The 20,081-nt window shown below is 40.5% G+C and overlaps 1 protein-coding gene across 6 annotated transcripts in view; it reads right to left on the bottom strand.

The window, feature by feature from the left end:
• Positions 1-20,081, bottom strand: part of nsd3.L (nuclear receptor binding SET domain protein 3 L homeolog) — a 92,649-nt gene that overhangs the window by 48,595 nt on the left and 23,973 nt on the right. For all 6 annotated transcript variants that reach the window (XM_018253572.2, XM_018253574.2, XM_018253575.2 and 3 more), the window contains exons 3-6: positions 19,292-19,457; positions 18,076-18,230; positions 16,157-16,696; positions 2,007-2,133 (exon numbers count right to left, since the gene is read on the bottom strand). In XM_018253572.2, coding sequence (XP_018109061.1) covers positions 2,007-2,133; positions 16,157-16,696; positions 18,076-18,230; positions 19,292-19,457 — 988 coding nt within the window. The remainder of the gene's footprint in view (positions 1-2,006; positions 2,134-16,156; positions 16,697-18,075; positions 18,231-19,291; positions 19,458-20,081) is intronic.

The raw sequence follows: 20,081 nt of genomic DNA, 5'->3' as shown, positions 1-20,081 counted from the left end.
GGAAAATGGAGAACTGCTGAATCAAAAGCTAAATAACTCAAAACCCACAAATAATAAAAAATGAATACCAATTGCAAATTGTCTCAGAATATCATCCTCTATGTCATACTAAAAGTTCATTTAAAGGTGAAAAACCCCTTTAACCTTTAGCATGATGCAAACTGTGAGAGGAAAACAATTTGCACCTGGTCTTTAAACCCTTGCTGCTAAAATCCCCTTCTCCCCTATCCTACATAGACCCCCGTCCCTGCCCCCCCCCCAGCTTAGGTGGTACCTTTGCTAAATGCCCCTAACTCTTTACTGCACCCCTCGGTGCAGATTCAGGGCATCGGAGTTCACGGCAGCCATCTTCTTCTCTTTTGAAATCTTTGTAAATTAAGTGCCGTATCGGCACATGCGCAGTTGGAGCAATTTTCAGTTTGCTACAACTGCGCATGCGTCGAAAGTTACGGAAATTGGCAAATCGATGGAAGAAGACCCGAAGATTACCGTAGTGGCTGAAGATGGCGGCTGTGAACTCCGCTGGACAGAATCTGCACTGAGGGGTAAGTAAAGAGTTAGGGGCATTTAGCAAAGGTACCAAATAGGCTAGGAGGGGGGTCTATGTAGGGTAGGGGATTTTAATAGCAAGGGGTTGTTTCTCCTTTAATTTGTATCCTATGTGGTTTTTGAATTAGGTATGTTGATAAATAGGAGGGAGCCTGGACAGAAAGAAGACTGGGGCAGATTTATTATAGATCAAACTGGGGAATGCAGAAGTATTCCCAACAGCTCAATCATAAATGACACATTTATCAAAGCTACACATCCGTTCTTCCGAATGTGTTTGACTGCTCGGAGCAGTCAATGGCAATTCTTTCCTACTACACTCCATTGTGCAATTTAATTACTTTTAATAAACACTACCCTTTAGAATTAATCGGCTAATATAATGCCCTGGCACCCGGATTGCACCTTAAATCTATAACTTTAGCAAAAAGTGAAGTGAATTTTTCCTTTAAATAATTTCAATACTCAATTATTATAAGGTCACCTTGCTGTCATTGCCCGTAATCATGTAATCGCTACACCAACAGTTGGTCCTCAGGTCACACGTCTGAACAGTGACGTCTATGGAAGGAATCTACATGCATGACTCAGACTTGTACTTAAAGGAGAAGGAAAGGTTAAAACCAAGTAAGCTTTATCAGAAAGGTCTATATAAATACACCAGTAAACACAAAGTAATGCTGCTCTGAGTCCTCTGTCAAAAGAAAAACAGCATTTCTTTTCTTCTATTGTGTACACATGGGCTTCTGTATCAGACTTCCTGTTTTCAACATAAACCTCCAGGGCTAGGGCTTGAGCATGCTCAGTTTCTCTCCCCCCCTCCCTGCTGTAATCTGAGGCCAGAGCTACGAGTGAGCAGGGAGAGACTCAGGCAGGAAGTGATGTCACACCAACAGAACGCTTCTAGAGCTGTTTTCTCAGGTATGATAAAGCATTCTGCAGAATAAATATAGTGTTATAGCTTGCACTATTTTGGCTAATCTATTAGCAATAAACTGCTTCGGTAGCTTTCCTTCTGCTTTAATGTTCCTTTTGAATGGAATGTAAAGGTGTATGAAATTGATGAACTACATTAGCCATAGCGACCCTGTCTTTAATAAGAGTATGCGGTTTATAAATTGCTGTATACAATGTAAAATAAAATATAGATTTTTATATATACATTCTCAACACTGCCAAAGACCAGCTCAACTGCTGAGCGTAACTTCCAGTAACAGGTAAATCCATTCAACACCGCAAACACCTGGTCATCTTGGTATTGTTTATTGCACAAAAAAGCAGCATATAACAAAAATATCAAAGGGCTGATGGTGCAGTTCTGAAAAAAAAAAATACTGAGTTGTTCGCTCCATATTAGCACTGGGCCAGTCTCTCTTTTTTCCCCCCTCCCCCAATTCACTTTGGCAGTAGGGAGCTGTGTTAGGGGGTAGACACGTGCAGTTTCATATTGTGCCTACCTGTGGCCCCCGATGTTTCAGGAGCAGGCGTGTGCTGTGCCGAGGATTTCTCAGACTTCTGGTTGGGGGAGGGTGCAAACGCTTTTTCTGGGGCTTTGACAGTAATTTCTGTCTTGTTACCGACTTCCTTTAAAGAAAAACAAAATGAACATGATTGGCCAAAGTAAATAATCTCTAAAACATATGTTAAAGGAAAGTTAATCTAATAAAGTAGCTAGAAATGTTGTACGTTATGTTTTAGGGTTCTGTACCAGCCCAAGGCAACCACAGCCATTTAGCAGTAAAGATCTGTGTCTCCAAAGATGCCCCAGTAGCTCCCCATCTTCTTTTCTGCTCATTCACAGCACATGCTCTGTGCTGCTGTCACTTACTGAGCTTAGGGACCCACTCACAATATACAGTACACATAGAATATAAATGTCACAATATAAGGCTGATTAGTAATTAATACAGATAATAACTACATGGCAGCACAGAAACCAGTGCAATTAGCATCAGAATTTAATAATCAGCCCTGTAGCATCAGCTTATATTACAGACCAACCTCATTTTCTGCTGGATAATTAGTGACGACCCCTAAGCTTAGCTTCTCAACAGCTGCTCAGAGCCCACTGAGCATGTGAGTGTCACAGACACTTTCCAAGATGGTGACCCCCTGTGACAAGTTTGAAGTCCTGGATCATTGCTGCTATTGACAAGCTGAAACTTTAGGCTGGTGCAATAAATTTAGTATATGAAAAGGCATTTTTAGCCACATATATTTTTAGGGTTTAGTTCTCCTTTAAAGGGGATGTTCACCTTTAAATTAACTTTTAGTATGATGTAGAGAGTTATATTCCGAGACAATTTGTAATTGGCTTTCATTTGTGTTTTTTTAATTATTTCGCTTTTAATTTCGGCAGCTCTCCAGTTTGCAATTTCATCTGGTTGCTAGGGTCCAAATTACCCTAGCAACCAGGCATTGCTTTGAATAAAAGAATGGAATATGGAGAGTTCCTGAATAAAAATATGTGTCACAAAAAGCAGCAATAAAAATACATTTGTAGCCTTAGGGCAGAGACACACAGGCAGATTCCCGGAGATTAGTCGCCCGGCAACAAATCTCCTCTTCTTCGGGCGACTAATCTCCCTGAACTGTCTTACCGCCAGCTAGAATGAAAATCGACGGCGGGATGGCACTCGAAGTGCTTTGTTTTCCAAACAAATCGTTCAGAGTGCTATCCCACCGGCGATTTTCAGGAAGACATTTTGGGTGCTGAAAAACTCGGTTTATACTCGAGTATATACGGTACTAAAAGTTAAAGTTAACAAAGGTAAACCACCCCTTTAATGATAATGATGAAATGCAGTCACTTCGGGGGGATCCAAATGGAGTCCCACTGGTTGGATGTGGCCCTCCAATGGAATTTTATGGGTCTTGTCTGCATACGGGAACCACACACTTCTTTGTGTAAAATCATTCTTTTAGCATAATCCAGCAGAACACACAATATCGGATACATGTAAAAAGTTGAACGGCAATAGTAGCTTTTGCTAGTGTGTGTAAAGCACTGCGACAACATGGATACAATTGGACCTTTAACAACAGCTGTTTTTCCAACTGATTTGATGACCATTAAAAGAGGAAAAGTGTTGATTAAATGCATATTAATAATAAAAATACAGTTTAAATGTAACATCTGCATTTATTTTAGTTAATATCAGCTAGCCTTGGTGGCTCCTTGAGAAACTTGAACAGCTCCTAACGTTAGTGGTACAATAAGGGATGAACCGAATCCAGGATTCGGCCGAATCCTTGTGCCTGGCAGAACCGAATCCAAATCAGAATTCTTAAGACCATGTGAATTGGCATCGAAAAACAAGTAAAACATTTTTTAGCTGTGTACGCTGCTCTCTTTTTCCCTTCCTTCTAGGGGTGCACCAAATGCATTCAAATTTTGGATTCGGCCGAACCCCAAAATCCTTTGCGAAAGATTCGACCGAATCTGAATACTAATTTGCATATGCAAATTTGGGGTGGGAAAGGAAAACATTTTTTATTCCTTGTTTTGTGACAAAAAGTCACGTGATTTCCCTCCCCGTTCCTAATTTGCATATGCTGCTGAATCCGAATCGTGCTGAAATCCTGAATCCTGAACCAAATCCTGGATTCGGTGCATCCCTACTAGGGTTCACATTCGGTTTGGTATTCGGCTGCATCCAAAACAGTGGATTTAATGCATCCCTAGGCACAATATGCAGTTTCTCTGCCTGTATAGAAACGCAGTTAGAGAAAAGGTCAATCTTTTGCCTGAACTGATGGGCATGGAATTTACCTGTGAGTGCACAAGCAGGGCATATTTCAACATGAAAATGTTTCGCATTTGTGTGCAATGAACTGCCTACGATTGCTGTAAGTCACATTAAAGGGAGTTTTCACTTTTAAATTATCATTAATATGATGCAGAATGTGAAATTCTAAGACAATTTAATTTGCAAATGGTTTTCATTTTTAATTTATAGTTTGAGGTATTTTTTTTTTTTAAAGGTTTTTATTTTGCATTTTAAAATAAATAAAGCAAATAAAGCAAACCAACAGGCTTGACACTTACATGAATACTGTTTTCAATTATTTTGGGTTTTAATGACAGTTCCAATACGTAAAAAAGTAAGTAACATATTCACCAGTTATCAGCATACACTTTGGCCCAATCTAGTGCTCAGTCATCTGGTAGGAGTGCATGAGGGTTGACCTCTAACCAAGGTTCCCATATTTTATCAGATTTCCAGGGTGTTCCTCTAGCATTGCAAGTCGATTTGATTAGAGGCAGTGTCCCATTTATGAGGTCAATCCATTGCTGAAGTGTAGGGGGGTTGGGGTTCATCCATTTCATTATTACTAGCTTTTTTGTATAGAACAAAATAGATCGTAACAGTGTTCTGGATTTTTGTTAGGGCACTGCTTCATCTATAATACCCAATAAACAAGTCTCAGGGGACTTAATTCCAGGAAAAGATAGAGATATATTAGTGTATCGGATTACTTCTGACCAATATGTTGCCACTCTAGGGCAGTTCCATATCAAGTGGAAGAATCCAGCTTCTCCCCTGCCTCATTTCATGCATTTGGCTCCCTCTGATCTACCCATAGCCTGAAGCCTTAAGCTGGCCATAGACGCAAAGATCCGATCGTACGAATCGTGGATTTGTACGATTTTCGGACCATCTGTGGAGAGTCAAGACATTTTTCGTCCGTCGGAGATCGGTCGTTTGGTCGATCGGACAGGTTAGAAAATTTCTGTCGGCTGCCGATAATATCTCTGCGTGTATTGCCGATGGTACGATTTTCAGTGGGAGACTGTCACTAGTGTTGTCAGACATAAGTATCGTACGATTGCTGTCAGGGGCAGAACATTGGGTGATCTGTTCTATTTGATCGGAATGGTAAAGACTTTGATCTGAATGGTTAGTGGAGGGTCGGGAGATGGGAAAGTCCGATCGTACGTTGATTCGTACGATCGGATCTTTGCGTCTATGGCCAGCTTTAGAGGGATACTGTCAATTTGATGGATCATTTTAAATTGAACCATTCGGTCTCTAAGTGATATTAGGCAGGGGTACAAGTTAACTGCAGCCTCTTCCCACTGGTCCTCCTCTAGTGAAGGAATAAGTGACAGCCATTTTTGTTTGGCTTTATTGAATGGGGAGGGTTGGGAAGATTGAATTATGTTGTACAGTTGAGATAGTATTTTTGGTGGGATCTTGAGTCCAAAGTCTGACTTCCCATGCCAGTGGTATGGGTGTAATTTGGAATGATCGGAATTGTGCATAAAAGGCATGTCTCAGCTGGTATCTAAACAGTTGTATGTCTTGCCGATTCATGATTTTTAATAAGTCTGGGGAGACAAAACTACCTTCCACCAACAGGTCTTCTAGATGTCTAATACCCATTTGTGGCCAATATTGGAAATCTGCCAGCTTTCTCAAATTGGGCAAGTTAGAATTCCTCCAGAGTGGAGCTTTGCCAGATACTGTAGGTAGAGGGATCCATACTTTAGATTGTAGTCTTGCCCATACCTTGATGGGGGTAGTAATCACTCCTGGCAAAGGGGGGAGGTCACACATCCGCCTATAGGGCGAGTTACGAATGGACTGTAGAGATCCCAAAATTGTGGCATGTAAGTCTGTTATGGAGTTGCTTTCATCTGGATTAAACCAGTTGTGTATATAGGATAGTTGGGAGGCAAAATAATAGTGTTGCAAGTGGGGGAGGGTGAGCCCCCATTTGTCCTTAGGGGCAGTTAGGCTGGTCCAGGACATTCTTGCGGCTTTATTGGCCCATATGAAGGAAATTAGCTCACTATTTATTTTTTTTAAAGAAAAGGTTAGTGATATAGAGTGGTGAGTTTCATAATGGGTATAAAAATCTAGGTAGATATACCATTTTAAATAAGTTAACTCTATCCCACAGAGTTAGCGGTAGTTTAATCCAGTGTGGATTTGCGGTTTTAAACCTTACAAGGATGGAGTCCAAATTCTCATTTACATATGCAGAGGGGTCTGCTGTAACAATGATACCCAAGTAGCGGAATCTAGTCATTAATCTAGTGCTGAAGATTCTCTCTGGCAACCAGGTTCCACAGGGGAAATAAGATTGACTTGTTCTTATTTATCGATAAGCCACTTAATGCCCCAAACTTCTCCAGAAACTCCAATGCAGCTTGTAATGAGGGACCAGCATCTGCAAGGAAAAGTAACACATCGTCTGCATATAAAGCCACTTTTTCCTCTATTTTACTAATTGATATGCCTTTAACCAATGGGGTTTGTCTCAGAACTCTTGCCAGTAGTTCAATGGCCAGTGCAAATAGGAGGGGCGATAGGGGACACCCCTGTCTAGTTCCTCTCTCCAAGTAAAACATTGCTGAAGGAGTATTATTAACCCGGATTTGGGCGGTGGGTTTTTTGTATAAAAGTTTCATCCATGTGATGAAGTTTGGGCCAAATCCAAATTTCTCAAGTGTCAGACGTATGACCAGCTGACCAAGTCAAAAGTCTGTTATATCTAAGGAGTCAACTGCCCCAATGGATTGCTGTTGATTGGCTACTTGTATGTGTGTGAACAAGCGTCTCGGATTAATGGATGTAGTTTTATGAGGCATGAAACCTGCCTGATCTGGATGAATGAGGGATGTAATAACTTTAATTAACCTATTCGCCAGTAGTTTAGCGAGTATCTTAGCATCAGTATTGATCAGCGACATAGGTCTATAGGATTCACATGAATACGGGTCTTTCCCTTCTTTAAGTATCAATGTGATCATGTGATTATTGCATTATAACATGAGGAGGGGAGTTCTGCCTTCAGGGTTGCATGATTAAATGTGTCAAGGAGTTTGGCGGATATTTGTTTGCCCAACAGTTTATACCAGGCAGCTGGCAGACCATCTGGGCGAGGACTGCGATGACTACATCAATTTCGGCTTTTGTGAGTGAGTCGTCTAGAAGTTTAAGTTCTTTGGGTGACAATTGAGGGAGATTAGAGTCTGCCAGAAATTGTTCTATGTTAGAGTCGGTATTGTTGACTAGGGGAGAGTGGATCCCTTTGTAGTATTCTGCAAATATGTTGACCATAGTAGAGGGATCTGTCACCAGATCCCCTAGATGGTTCCGAAGTCCTGGGATCACTGTGACTTGGTCTGTCAGTTTCGCCATATAAGCCAACATTTTGCTATTTTTATCGCCAAGGTCAAACCTCCATTGTCTGGAGTATAAAAGCTTTTTCTTAGCATTATCTGATAGCAAAAGGTTTAGTTCCCTTTGAGCCCTGGATAGTATGTCATGGTTGGCTTTGGATTTGGTATAACAGTATTCTTGTTCCTCCTCAAATAGGGTTTTTTTCTGCAGCTTTAATATCAGCTTTTTTAGTTTACCTAGACCTAGAGGCATGTATGGTAGCTATAAGAGTGCCCCTGGCCACTGCTTTAGCTGTGTCCCACACCACTGGGGGGGGGAGCAGTGTTTTGATTGATCTCCCAGTATTCCCCAAAGTTTTTTATGCAGGTGTCTGCCACAGTTTCATCTGTGAGCCACAGTGGAGAAAGGCGCCACAGCCGCTGGCCCTGGGGCAGTCCCAGCTGGAGTTCAACCCTTAATGGGGAATGATCTGAATGCACTCTGGGTAAATACGAGATAGTTGAACCATGAATGGAGGAGTAGCAGGAAAACTGTCTCTCCTGGGGATGCCTTTCCCTCCAAAGGTCAGACAGGCCTAATGCCTCCATCCATTTAGTTAGCTGCTGGGTTGCTGGATCTACTTCAGATGTTCTAATCTAATCTAATTTCGGGTTTGTGGTGGCGTTAAAATCCCCCAACAAGCATACTGGGTCTGGGGGAAGGGCCGTAACTTTTTGGAAAATTAAATGCAGTACCTCTATAGAGAACTGTGGTGGAATGTAGACATTCACCAGGATCAAGGGTTGATTATTGATGTCATAATGCAGTATTACATACCGGCCATAAAAGTCTATATGGACGTGCATTAATTTGAATAGCTATGATTTCTTAATTAAAATGGAGACACCCCAGAGAATATGAGGAAAAGGGGGCATGGTTTAATGGCCCACCCAAAATTTCTTAAGGGCCAATAGTTTCTGCCCTGTAAGGTGGGTCACCTGGAGTAACACTACATCAGGTTTATATTTATAGACATGGTTAAGAATTAGTGCCCTCTTAAATTTCGAGTTAAGTCCCTTACGTTCCAAGACAATAGTTTAACTACCCCCATCATGAGATTGTATACCTATCACTGACATTATCACTGCATTTATGAAGTATGAGCATCCCCAGTGTTCATCCTTGAGGGTAGCCAACCTTTTGTATAGATAAGCGGTGAAGATTCTAATGAGTAAGTGCAAGTTAACTGAACAAAACACACGACCCTTCCCACCCCCCAAACATGGGTGAGCCTATACCCAAAACCACTTTCATCCATGAGGAGGGTATTTGTGCTGACCTGGACAGCACCCCTTCTCAAACAAACAGTTATATATTGATAAATGCTGTAAAATGCAAAAACAAAAATTTTTAAAATTAAACCAACTGCTCCCCATGCACCCTTATTAAAGTCTGGTATGAATCGGAAGCCAATACCCTAAGGAATGTATTCAGTCTAGGACTAATTGGGCAGACTGATTGCACAGTTGTAATAAATGTGTCTGTGTGTATTGTGGGTCCTGCCAAGGTTCAGTTTTGTAGTATCCTTGTTCTGAGTAGTCCTGCTCAGAGGATAGATTGATGGCTTACTTTCAGTTTGTGTCCCCGAGTTCATCTTACCACATATTTATTGGGATCCTGTGATGGGTAGGTATCCACACCTCACTAGCAGGGGTGGTCCAAACTGAAAATATATATATGAATGATAGTCTGGCATCTTTACTGGACTTGTACAGTGGTGTGAAAAACTATTTGCCCCCTTCCTGATTTCTTATTCTTTTGCATGTTTGTCACACAAAATGTTTCTGATCATCAAACACATTTAACTATTAGTCAAAGATAACACAAGTAAACACAAAATGCCGTTTTTAAATGAGGGTTTTTATTATTTAGGGAGAAATCCAAACCTGTGTGAAAAAGTAATTGCCCCCTGAACCTAATAACTGGTTGGGCCACCCTTAGCAGCAATAACTGCAATCAAGCGTTTGCGATAACTTGCAACGAGTCTTTTACAGCGCTCTGGAGGAATTTTGGCCCACTCATCTTTGCAGAATTGTTGTAATTCAGCTTTATTTGAGGGTTTTCTAGCATGAACCGCCTTTTTAAGGTCATGCCACAACATCTCAATAGGATTCAGGTCAGGACTTTGACTAGGCCACTCCAAAGTCTTCATTTTGTTTTTCTTCAGGCATTTAGAGGTGGATTTGCTGGTGTGTTTTGGGTCATTGTCCTGCTGCAGCACCCAAGATCGCTTCAGCTTGAGTTGACGAACAGATGGCCGGACATTCTCCTTCAGGATTTTTTGGTAGACAGTAGAATTCATGGTTCCATCTATCACAGCAGGTCTTCCAGGTCCTGAAGCAGCAAAACAACCCCAGACCATCACACTACCACCACCATATTTTACTGTTGGTATGATGTTCTTTTTCTGAAATGCTGTGTTACTTTTCCGCCAGATGTAACGGGACGCGCACCTTCCAAAAAGTTCAACTTTTGTCTCGTCGGTCCACAAGGTATTTTCCCAAAAGTCTTGGCAATCATTGAGATGTTTTTTAGCAAAATTGAGACGAGCCTTAATGTTCTTTTTGCTTAAAAGTGGTTTGCGCCTTGGAAATCTGCCATGCAGGCCGTTTTTGCCCAGTCTCTTTCTTATGGTGGAGTCGTGAACACTGACCTTAATTGAGGCAAGTGAGGCCTGCAGTTCTTTAGATGTTGTCCTGGGGTCTTTTATGGCCTCTCGGATGAGTTGTCTCTGCGCTCTTGGGGTAATTTTGGTCGGCCGGCCACTCCTGGGAAGGTTCACCACTGTTCCATGTTTTTGCCATTTGTGGATAATGGCTCTCACTGTGGTTCGCTGGAGTCCCAAAGCTTTATAACCTTTGAAATTGAACTCAGGTGTGATAAACCACAGTTAAGTTATTTTTTAACAAGGGGGGCAATCACTTTTTCACACAGGCCCATGTAGATTTGGAGTTTTTTTTTCTCCCTTAATAACTTAAACCTTCATTTAAAAACTGCATTTTGTGTTCAATTATGTTATCTTTGACTAAAAGTTAATGGTTTTTGATGAGCAGAAACATTTAAGTGTGACAAACATGCAAAAGAATAAGAAATCAGGAAGGGGGCAAATAGTTTTTCACACCACTGTATGTTCCATCACTCCAGGCCCCAGCCTATTCAACATAAACATATTGGGGGAATTCCTGTGGGGGGCAGTCAAGCGACTTCTGCAAGGGGGTCCCATCATAAATGCCTACCTCCACCGTATAGGGTAATTCAAATGGGGGAATTGTGAGCCTTGGATGATCCATGTATGGTACATGTAGTCTCATCTACTCAACACCAAGTTAAAATTCAGGTAGTCCTGTGTCATAAAATGGACAAGGTAATTCGGTATTTACCAGACATATGGAACAATCTCCTTGGAATGTTCCGAGTGAGCCAGTCGCTTGCTTCAGTTGGCGAGCTGAAGAATTGGACTCGGTCTCCATCTTGTATACGCAATCTTGCAGGATAGATCATACTGTATGGTATTTGGGAATCCCTGAGTCTCCTCTTGACTAAAAGTAGCCCTCTGCTTTTGGGTGGTAGGCGAGTAGTCTGGGTATAGTGAAATAGTGACACCATTATGGGAAAGGGGCCCCTTGAGTCTAGCTGCCCTAAGAGCCATGTCCCGGTCACTGTAATTTAGTATGCGGATGAGAAATGGACGAGGAGGAGATCCTGGTGGTAGAGGTCTAGTCAGTACTCTGTGTGCTCTCTCGACCACGAACGTGTTGGAAAATGTGTCTGCATCAAGCGTGTCCTTAAGCCAGTGCTCAATAAAAGTTTCTGGGTGCTGACCTTCTGTTTTCTCTGGGAGACCAACAATACGTAAGTTGTTTCTGTGCAGCCTATTCTCTAGGTCTTCTGTCTTGTCTAGAGCTGTTTTGAGCTGCTGCTTAATCACCACCATGTCATACGCAAGCAGGGCTACGGTGTCTTCCAGGGTGGAGACTCTGGTCTCTATCTCGGTGGTGCATTCCCGGATGTTTTGAAGATCGTGGCGTAGGAGTGAGAGATCTACTTTTATCTCCTCTAGTTGTGTAGTTGTTGCTGTGCGACTTTCCATTATTGCGGCAAGCAGTGCTGAAGGTGTGGGTTCTCCCATTTCACGATCCAGCGCGGGGGGGGGAGTTGGAGACAGTGGAGGTAAATTACTATCAGAGTCTGGCAGTGGACCTTGAGAAGCCGTTCGTGCAAAGCGTTCAAGCTTGGTCGCCGCATCGGACTTCTGTTATTGTGAGTGCTTTCCCCTAGCTGTAATCTCAGTACAAAGAGTTCACCGCAAAAAGTTGTGCCTTGAAAGGAGAAGTTGCCAGCTGTCAAGATTGGGTAAATGGTGACTGATGGTGCACGGGGTAACTGCTTGTAGTGGTAGTTAGTGTATCATGCTGCTCAGTCCAATTCTGCTGTATTTAGTTAAAATGGCATTCATATCCAGCAAAGGCATGTGGTTATATTTGCAGCACATTAGCTACATGTGGATTGAGCGACTTTGAGGGCACCCCTGGGTCAGCTTGTGTCTGTCCACAAGAGGGGGCACAGCCTCTAGCTGAGGTGAGGGCCTAGTGCAGCTGAGGGGGGCACAAGGTATATGCAGGGGTATAGCACCAATTCAGTATATAGCCAGGTAGGGGCATCCCCTGGATTTCAGCTGCAAGGGCCCTCCTGCAGCTTTACAGGTCACTTGGCTATTTGCCCACTGTGGTGGAGCCTCCTAGGCTGGGCAATTAATGCATCTAAGCAGAGGGTTAGTCTTTGCTGGTGTGGGTATGTGTGCAGAACTGCCACAGATTTTAGGCCAGGGGCACCCCCGGGGTCCTACGGAGTCCTAACCCTGTGCAGTACCTCTGTGCCCTGCCTTCCGACAGCACTCCTGTGCTGCACCGATGGGACCGCTCTTTCGGTCACCCGTGGTTGGGGCTCGCAGTCAAGCAAGTCCCCTGCTTCCGGCCATTCTAGGCCACGGCTGCAACTCCGGCCCAGATGAAGCTAGAAGGCTCGTTCCTGCCTGAAACTTGAGCGGAGCCTCCTACACACAGCCTGTATTCCCCTGGTATGTGCTGGGCCCCTTATTTCAAAGGGACATGAGGAGATATGTATCCGGGCCCTGGGAGTGCCTGAAAGTGTATCTGCACTTGTGTCTGGTCAGCCACGCCCCCTAGTTTTTGAGTTATTTATCTTTTTATTCAGCAGCTCTCCAGTTGGCAATTTCAGCAATTTGGTTTCTAGGGTGCAAACTAACCTAGTAACCATGCACTGATTTGAATTAGAGACTGGAATATGAATAGGAGAAGGCCTGAATAGAAAGACAATTAGAAATAGCAACAACAATAAAAATGTAGCCTTACAGAGCATTTGTTTAGATGGCGTCAGTGACCCCCATTTGAAAGCTGGAAAGAGTCAGAAGAAGGCAAATAATTCAAAAGATATAAAAAAGAAAAAAATGAAGGCCAACTGAAAAGTTTCTTAGAATCTGCCATTCTATAACATACTAAAGGTTAACTTAAAAATGAACCACCCCAACCCATGGGAGTTGTTAAATAATTACCCAATAAAGGATTTAAGCAAACAGTCCAGAAATTTAACGAAACACATTCTCTCAGCAGCAAAGTGGAGCCTAGCTATCAGTTGGCTGACACCGGATATAACCTGGCAAAAGACTTTACATAAGATACAAGTAATCTATACAATGGAGCAGTTATCAGCACGAGTGCAAGGCACTATAGATTTACAGAGATATGGGCAACGTGGATCAGCCATGTTGCAAAAAAAAATCTGGTTGTATAATAATACTAGGCCTGAAAGAAATATACTGAGTAACAAGTGTCAATTGTTGTTATGAATAATGCGGATGGTGGGGGACTCTACATGTAACTTCCTACTTTATCTTTTTTGCTTTACTTTTACTGTCCTTTCTTTTTGCCTTTTGTTTTTTTTTTTCTTTAATAGCCTATAATAGTCACATTGCCTAAATTTCTGCTGATCACGGTACTGTTTGTAATAGTGTTATTGTACTATATACTGTGTGTAATGTATAATTATTATGTATGTTTATTTTTATTTGAAAAATAAAAAACTTTGAGTAAAAAAAAAAAAAAAAAATGAACCACCCCTTTAAATGGCATCCACCAACCATAGGACAGAATTCAGCCAGAAAGTACTTGAGCGTGAATTTACTGGTTGGAAGCACAGTGTGTGCCTTTAGCCTTGACTGATTTTTAAATTCTATTAAATTCTAATGCTAACTGCTCTGGTTCCTGAGCTGCCATGTACCAATAATTATTTACTAATAGCCTCAGCCTTATATTGTGACATTTATATTATATACTGTATATTCAAGATCTTGTGCACCAGTCCCAGTATTCAGTAACTGGCAGCAGCAATTAAAGGAGATGTAAAGCCTACATTGTCCTCCCATGTATATAAGTTGGGCACTTGTTCCCCACCCAAGCCACATCATTTGTACTGCATATACCGCTCCATTTGCCAGTGTCATCACATTTTCCTAAAACAAATAGCAGCTTTTACCCAGCGCCATTTTCACATCATCAGTAACATTGAGACATGTATGCTGTAAAGTTCATGCAATGCAAAATGCAGGTTTACACAGGCACAACATACTTTGATAAAAAAAAATTCTGAGCACTGTAATGGTTAAACTGAGCTCAGGAAAGGTGGTTTGGAGAAAAAAAATAGGATCAGACAACTAGAGTTTCTATGTGAACCAACAATGCTATCTCTTCATTGGCTGTTAGACTGGAGGGTGTGTTTAGTAATCTGATCTGAGAAGAACTGAGCATGCTCATTAGCCAACAGCCAAAGTAAATTCCTGAGGGACGAGCCGAGTGGGTAAGAGGAGGAGAAGGATTTCTAAGTAATTAAGGGAATGCTGCAGCCTCACTGTTAACCTTTTAACAACCAGAGTGGCAGGCATCTATAGATTTCAAAGAGGCTGTTCACCGATTAAATTTTTGTGGAGGGGGTTACATGTCCTTTAAGATGGGGAGCTTCAGCCCTATTTTATTTTACTTTATTTCATTTTATTTTATTTTGTGATATTCTGTGATTTATTCTAAATCATATTACTTTATTGTACTCTATTACATCTTAATTTATGGCATTTTATGTTTATATGCTTGAAAACCTCAAGCAACATTACTTGAAAACTTTTTGGAAAGCCAATAAAACATTTCAGTGTTAAAAAGGGGACCTTCTGGGGCATCTTTGGAGGTACAGATCTTCCCTGCTAAAGGGCTGTGGTTGCCTTGGGCTGGTTCAGAAGCACAAAACACAATGTACAACAGTTCTGGCCTACTTCTTTATTTAAACTTTAGTTCTCCTTTAATGAAAAATAAATTATGTGAACGGCATCTATGGTTAGAACAATCACGCCGACACACAACTGCTCGCAGCCTTTACAGCATAATGAAAGATAATCAAGTCACTTTAAAATGGAAAATTGTTTTGCACCATTATTTCCTTTATGTTATATGTCCAGGCAGGTTGTGGGAATCAAATAAAATAACAGGACTACCTTTCTGTTTAGTAGTCCATTTACCAAATATTTTGCCGACAGTTAAAGCTTTTACCCTTAGCGAGCCGACAACAGTACAAAAAATATCATGGAAACAAGACAGAAATAAAAATACACTCCACACACCGCTTCTGCAAAAAAAATCAATCTGAAATCTTCTTTTATTCAGGTAAGATCCCACAGAACGTTTTGGGCCCAAGCCCCTTTATCAAATGCGTTGCCCTGAAACGTTTGATGGGATCTCACCTGAATAAAAGAGGATTTCAGATTTTTTTGCAAAAATAACATAACATTTTTATTTTATAAAAATAAGATTTTTTTGCAGAAGCCTTGTGTGAAGTGTGCCTTTGTTTCTATGTAGGGATGCACCGAATCCACTATTTTGGATTTAGCCGAACCTCTCGAAAGATTCAGCCGAATACAGAACCGAATCTGAATCGTAATTTGCATATGCAAATTAGGGGTAGGAAGGGGAAAACCTTTTTTACTTCCTGCCCCTAATTTGCATATGCAAATTAGTATTCAGATTTGGTTCGGCCAAATCCGAATCCTGCTGAAAAAGGCTGAATCCTGCCGAATCCGGAACCGAATCCTGGATTCGGTGTAACCCTATTTCTATGGTAAGAAAGCTTTTTATTGCAGCAGGGCCTACACTGTACACCTCCCATCATATAAATATATTTTTACAGGAAGTAAAAGGAAGAAGCTAAAGTTGTGTCAAAAAATATCACAATATAATATAAAAAGCATGGGAGGGACTTTCATCAACCCAAAACGTTTGTATCATGCTTGTTATAAACAAAATATTTACATTTACATAGGAATATTTACGTAATGCATCAGAGTATTATTTGTCTGGAATATCAGGTGCGATTACCTTTGTTGTGTATATGAACTGCTCAAATCCCTCAGATGTAGCATTCTGTAAAGCAAGGACATTTTCAATTTTCACCACAGGGGACATGTTGCACTTCTGGAGATCAAGTGTACCCCTATGCAGTAGCACTGAAGCAGGAATTGACTTGCGAGCGGCTGCTGTTTTCCATGGCAGTTTTGCTGGTGGCAGTTGAGGCGGATGTTCCTCTTCGTGCAGCGGTTTCCTCTGACTTTGCCTCCTGTTTTCGGATGGAGAGTCTCTATTGTTATATGGGATCGGAGATGGTGGGAGAGGCTGTCGGGGAGGTGAGGGTAGAACGTCAGACAGACGGTTGGAATCAGGTTCACTGCTGGAGGTGGACCGCCGACTCTTTTTGCCCACATTTACAGGTTTTTTGGTTTCAGGGGTTTTTTCCTCATCTACATAGATGAAGGTGTATTGCTCTATCCTCTCCTCCCGTGTCATCCGCAAAGCCTTTTCTGCGTGGGCAATTCCTATCTCCCACTGCACACGCTCTCGCTGGGGCCGTGGTTTCTTCATCTAAGAGTACAAAATGCAATAACGTTAAAGGAACACTATACCCCTCAAACAATGTAGGTCTCTATAAAATATATAGTATAAAACAGCTCATGTGTACAACCCCCAGTTCATGTAAATAAACCATTTTCACAATAATATACTTTTTTTAGTAGTATGTGCCATTGGGAAATCATAAATAGAAAACTACAATTTAAAAAATAAATAAATATACACACACACACAGTGAATAAATTACCCCATATTGTAAAATATAAGGATATTATAAATTACCGAGGAGTTTCATGATCATATAAATACATGAGGTCATGGAACTCCGAGGTAACTTCTAATATCCTCATATTTTGCAACTGGGGGTACTTTATTTATTATAATACACAAGTCATATGACATCACTACTCACCGTTTATAACTGATGACATCAGAACTCACCGTTTATAAGGATATAATTTACAAAATACACACACACCGAAAAACTTAAAGGGGTTGTTCACCTTTGGGTAAACTTTTAGTATAATGTAGAGAGTGATATTCTGAGACAATTTGCAATTTCTTTTGGTTTTTTACTATTTGTGGTTTAAGAGTTATTTAACTTTTTATTCAGTTGCTCTCCATTTTGCAATTTCAGCAATCTGGTTGCTAGGGTCCCAAATACATTAGAAACCATGTATTGATTTGAATAAGAGACTGGAATATGAATAGGAGAGGGACTGAATAGAAAGATGAGTAATAAAAAGTAGCAATAACAATAATTGTGTAGCATTACATAGCATTTGTTTTTAGATGGGGTCAGTGACCCCCATTTAGAAGCTTGAAAGAATATGGCAAATCATTTTCAAACTATAAAAAAATAACTAATGAAGACCAATTGAAAAATTGCTTAGCAGTGACTATTCTATAACATACTAAAAGTTAACTTAAAGGTGAACCACCCCATTATAACAGCACTCTCAGGCTTAGCAAAAACAGTCCGAAAACGTTATTGTAAGATCAATGTTTTGCTCTGTACATTTTTCAAGATAAAATACATGTGACACACGTGTATATGTGGTTAAATTGTTGCGGAACTACAACTTTGCACCCAGGTATTGGTTTGGTGTGTGTCCTTCCTACCTCCCTTTTAACACTATGCAACTATAACTATGTATAGCTAGACACAACAATGCAACAATTCTAATGTTTGCTTCCAATCAAGTGACCAGTAAATGCTTCTAGCCAATTGGATGCTATTGGTTGCTAGATCTTGTGCAAACGATGCAACTTTCATATAATTCCTCCCTAAAGATAGCTACTGTCTCAAGATGTCAGTGTTTGTCATTTGTGGTGTACTGAATTAATATTCAGTCTTGTTGTATATGTGGGGACTTTAATAAAAACTGCACCTTGAGCTTCTCCGAGAGGTTGCATGCTCTGGCAGAGTCTTCTGCCACCAGTTGCTCGTACTGCTGTTCCCCGCGGTATTCCTTCATTCGCTTCTCATGTACCCAGGCCCTCTCTGGCTCGCTGCTGAAAAACTGCACGTGGTATTCCCGAGCCCCTGAAAAAAGGGAAAATTATTTTGTTATTAGCATGTCTAAAATAATTAGATAATGGATCAAGTGTATTATACGAGATAGAAAGCATTGTAACAGTATTCAGAACCATAACTTATCTGCATATTAATTCAATCTCTATATTGTAGAACCTAATGACATCACCGATGTATTTGTGGCTTTTGTGTATTATATTGCAAATAAAGTACCCCCTATTGTAAAATATAAGTATATTATAAGTCACGGAGGAGATCCATGACCATATCATATTTTTACAGTTTACTACAGGTCATGGAACTCCGATGTTACTTCTAATATCCTCATATTTTTTTCCAACAAGGGGTACTTCATTTATTATAATACACAAGTTTTAGCGAGTCATGTGACTAAAATGACATCCCTACTTACCGTTTTTAACTGATGGCATCGCTAGTTACTGTTTATAAGGATATAATTTACAGGCTTTTGTGTATTATATAGTGAATAAAGTACCCCTTCTTGTAAAATATAAGGATATTATAAGTTAGCGAGGAGTTTCATGACCATATAAAAAAACGAGGTCGAAGGCTGAGTGCTTTTATACAGGTCATGGAACTCTAATATCCTCATATTTTGCAACTGGGGGTACTTTATTTATTATAATACACATGTTTCAGTGAGTCATGTGACAGAAATGACATCAGAACTCACCGTTTACAAGGATATAATTTACAAGATATTCATGGCTTTTGTGCATTATAAGGATATTATAAGTTACCGAGTAGTTTCATGACCATATAAAAACACGCGGCTGAAGGTAACTACTAATATCCTCATATTTTGGAACTGGGGGTAAATTATTTATTATAATACACAAGTTTCAGTGAGTCATGTGACAGAACTCAACGTTTATAACTGATGACATCAGAACTCACCGTTTATAAGGATATAATTTACAAGATATTCATGGCTTTTGTGTATTATATATTATGAATATAACATTTGTATCCCAGAATATTAATAAACTATAAAAGGATTTTATTTAATTTGGACCTAGAGAAGTATATGATGAAATATTTTATCTTACCTCTTGTATTGATCTTGCTGTGGACATGTAACTGGGGGTCACAGGACACCATACAGGGCCACCAAGGAAACGTCCCCACTTTAGACCAAACTAAGTCTCCCACATGGAACCAAACACCAGTTCTGACCTCAGGGGAGAGCGGGGAGACTGGTAAGTGCTTTTGTACCTAGGGGAGTTGGAAAAAACACAATCAGAACCACAAATTACCCCATAATCTAGACAGATCTACTATATATAAAAAAAAAAAAATTCACAGAACCTTGTTTACAGCCTCATATAGTTCAAATAAATGTGATTCTGCTAATTCTTTTATGTATTTTTTTTTTATATTGCATGTGGCTCATGTTGTTTGTTCTTACACTTACTACCATGCCTTGGAATCAGAAAAATTTGTGGGTGATAATGAACTCCCTATAAACAAGTTCCTCCTTTCTTCCAACTGTAGCCTGTATCTCAGGTTTACAGATAAGGAGGAGTTTCCCTGTCCTTATCTCTTTAGTGCAATAAATAAAATTAAAAAAGTAAATCACGAAGCTGGTCATAACATATTTTAAATGCCTGCTGAATGGTCTATTCATTGACCTCATGTTAAACATCAAAGAGCGGATTTATTGAAATATGAGATGCAGGTATGGGACCGATTAACCAGAATACTTGGGACCTGGGGTTTTCCAGATAAGAGGTCTTTCCGTTACTTGGATACCTATTTATCAAAGGTTGTATTTTAGAGTTGTTTTATACCTCGAATGAACTCACAACTTGAATGGTTTCTAATTTAAGAAAAAATAGA

The sequence above is a fragment of the Xenopus laevis genome, chromosome 3L, assembly GCF_017654675.1.
Source record: "Xenopus laevis strain J_2021 chromosome 3L, Xenopus_laevis_v10.1, whole genome shotgun sequence".
NCBI classification, from domain to species: domain Eukaryota; kingdom Metazoa; phylum Chordata; class Amphibia; order Anura; family Pipidae; genus Xenopus; species Xenopus laevis.
The sequence above is the reverse complement of the archived record's forward strand: the minus strand, read 5'-3'. Positions and strand labels throughout refer to the sequence as shown.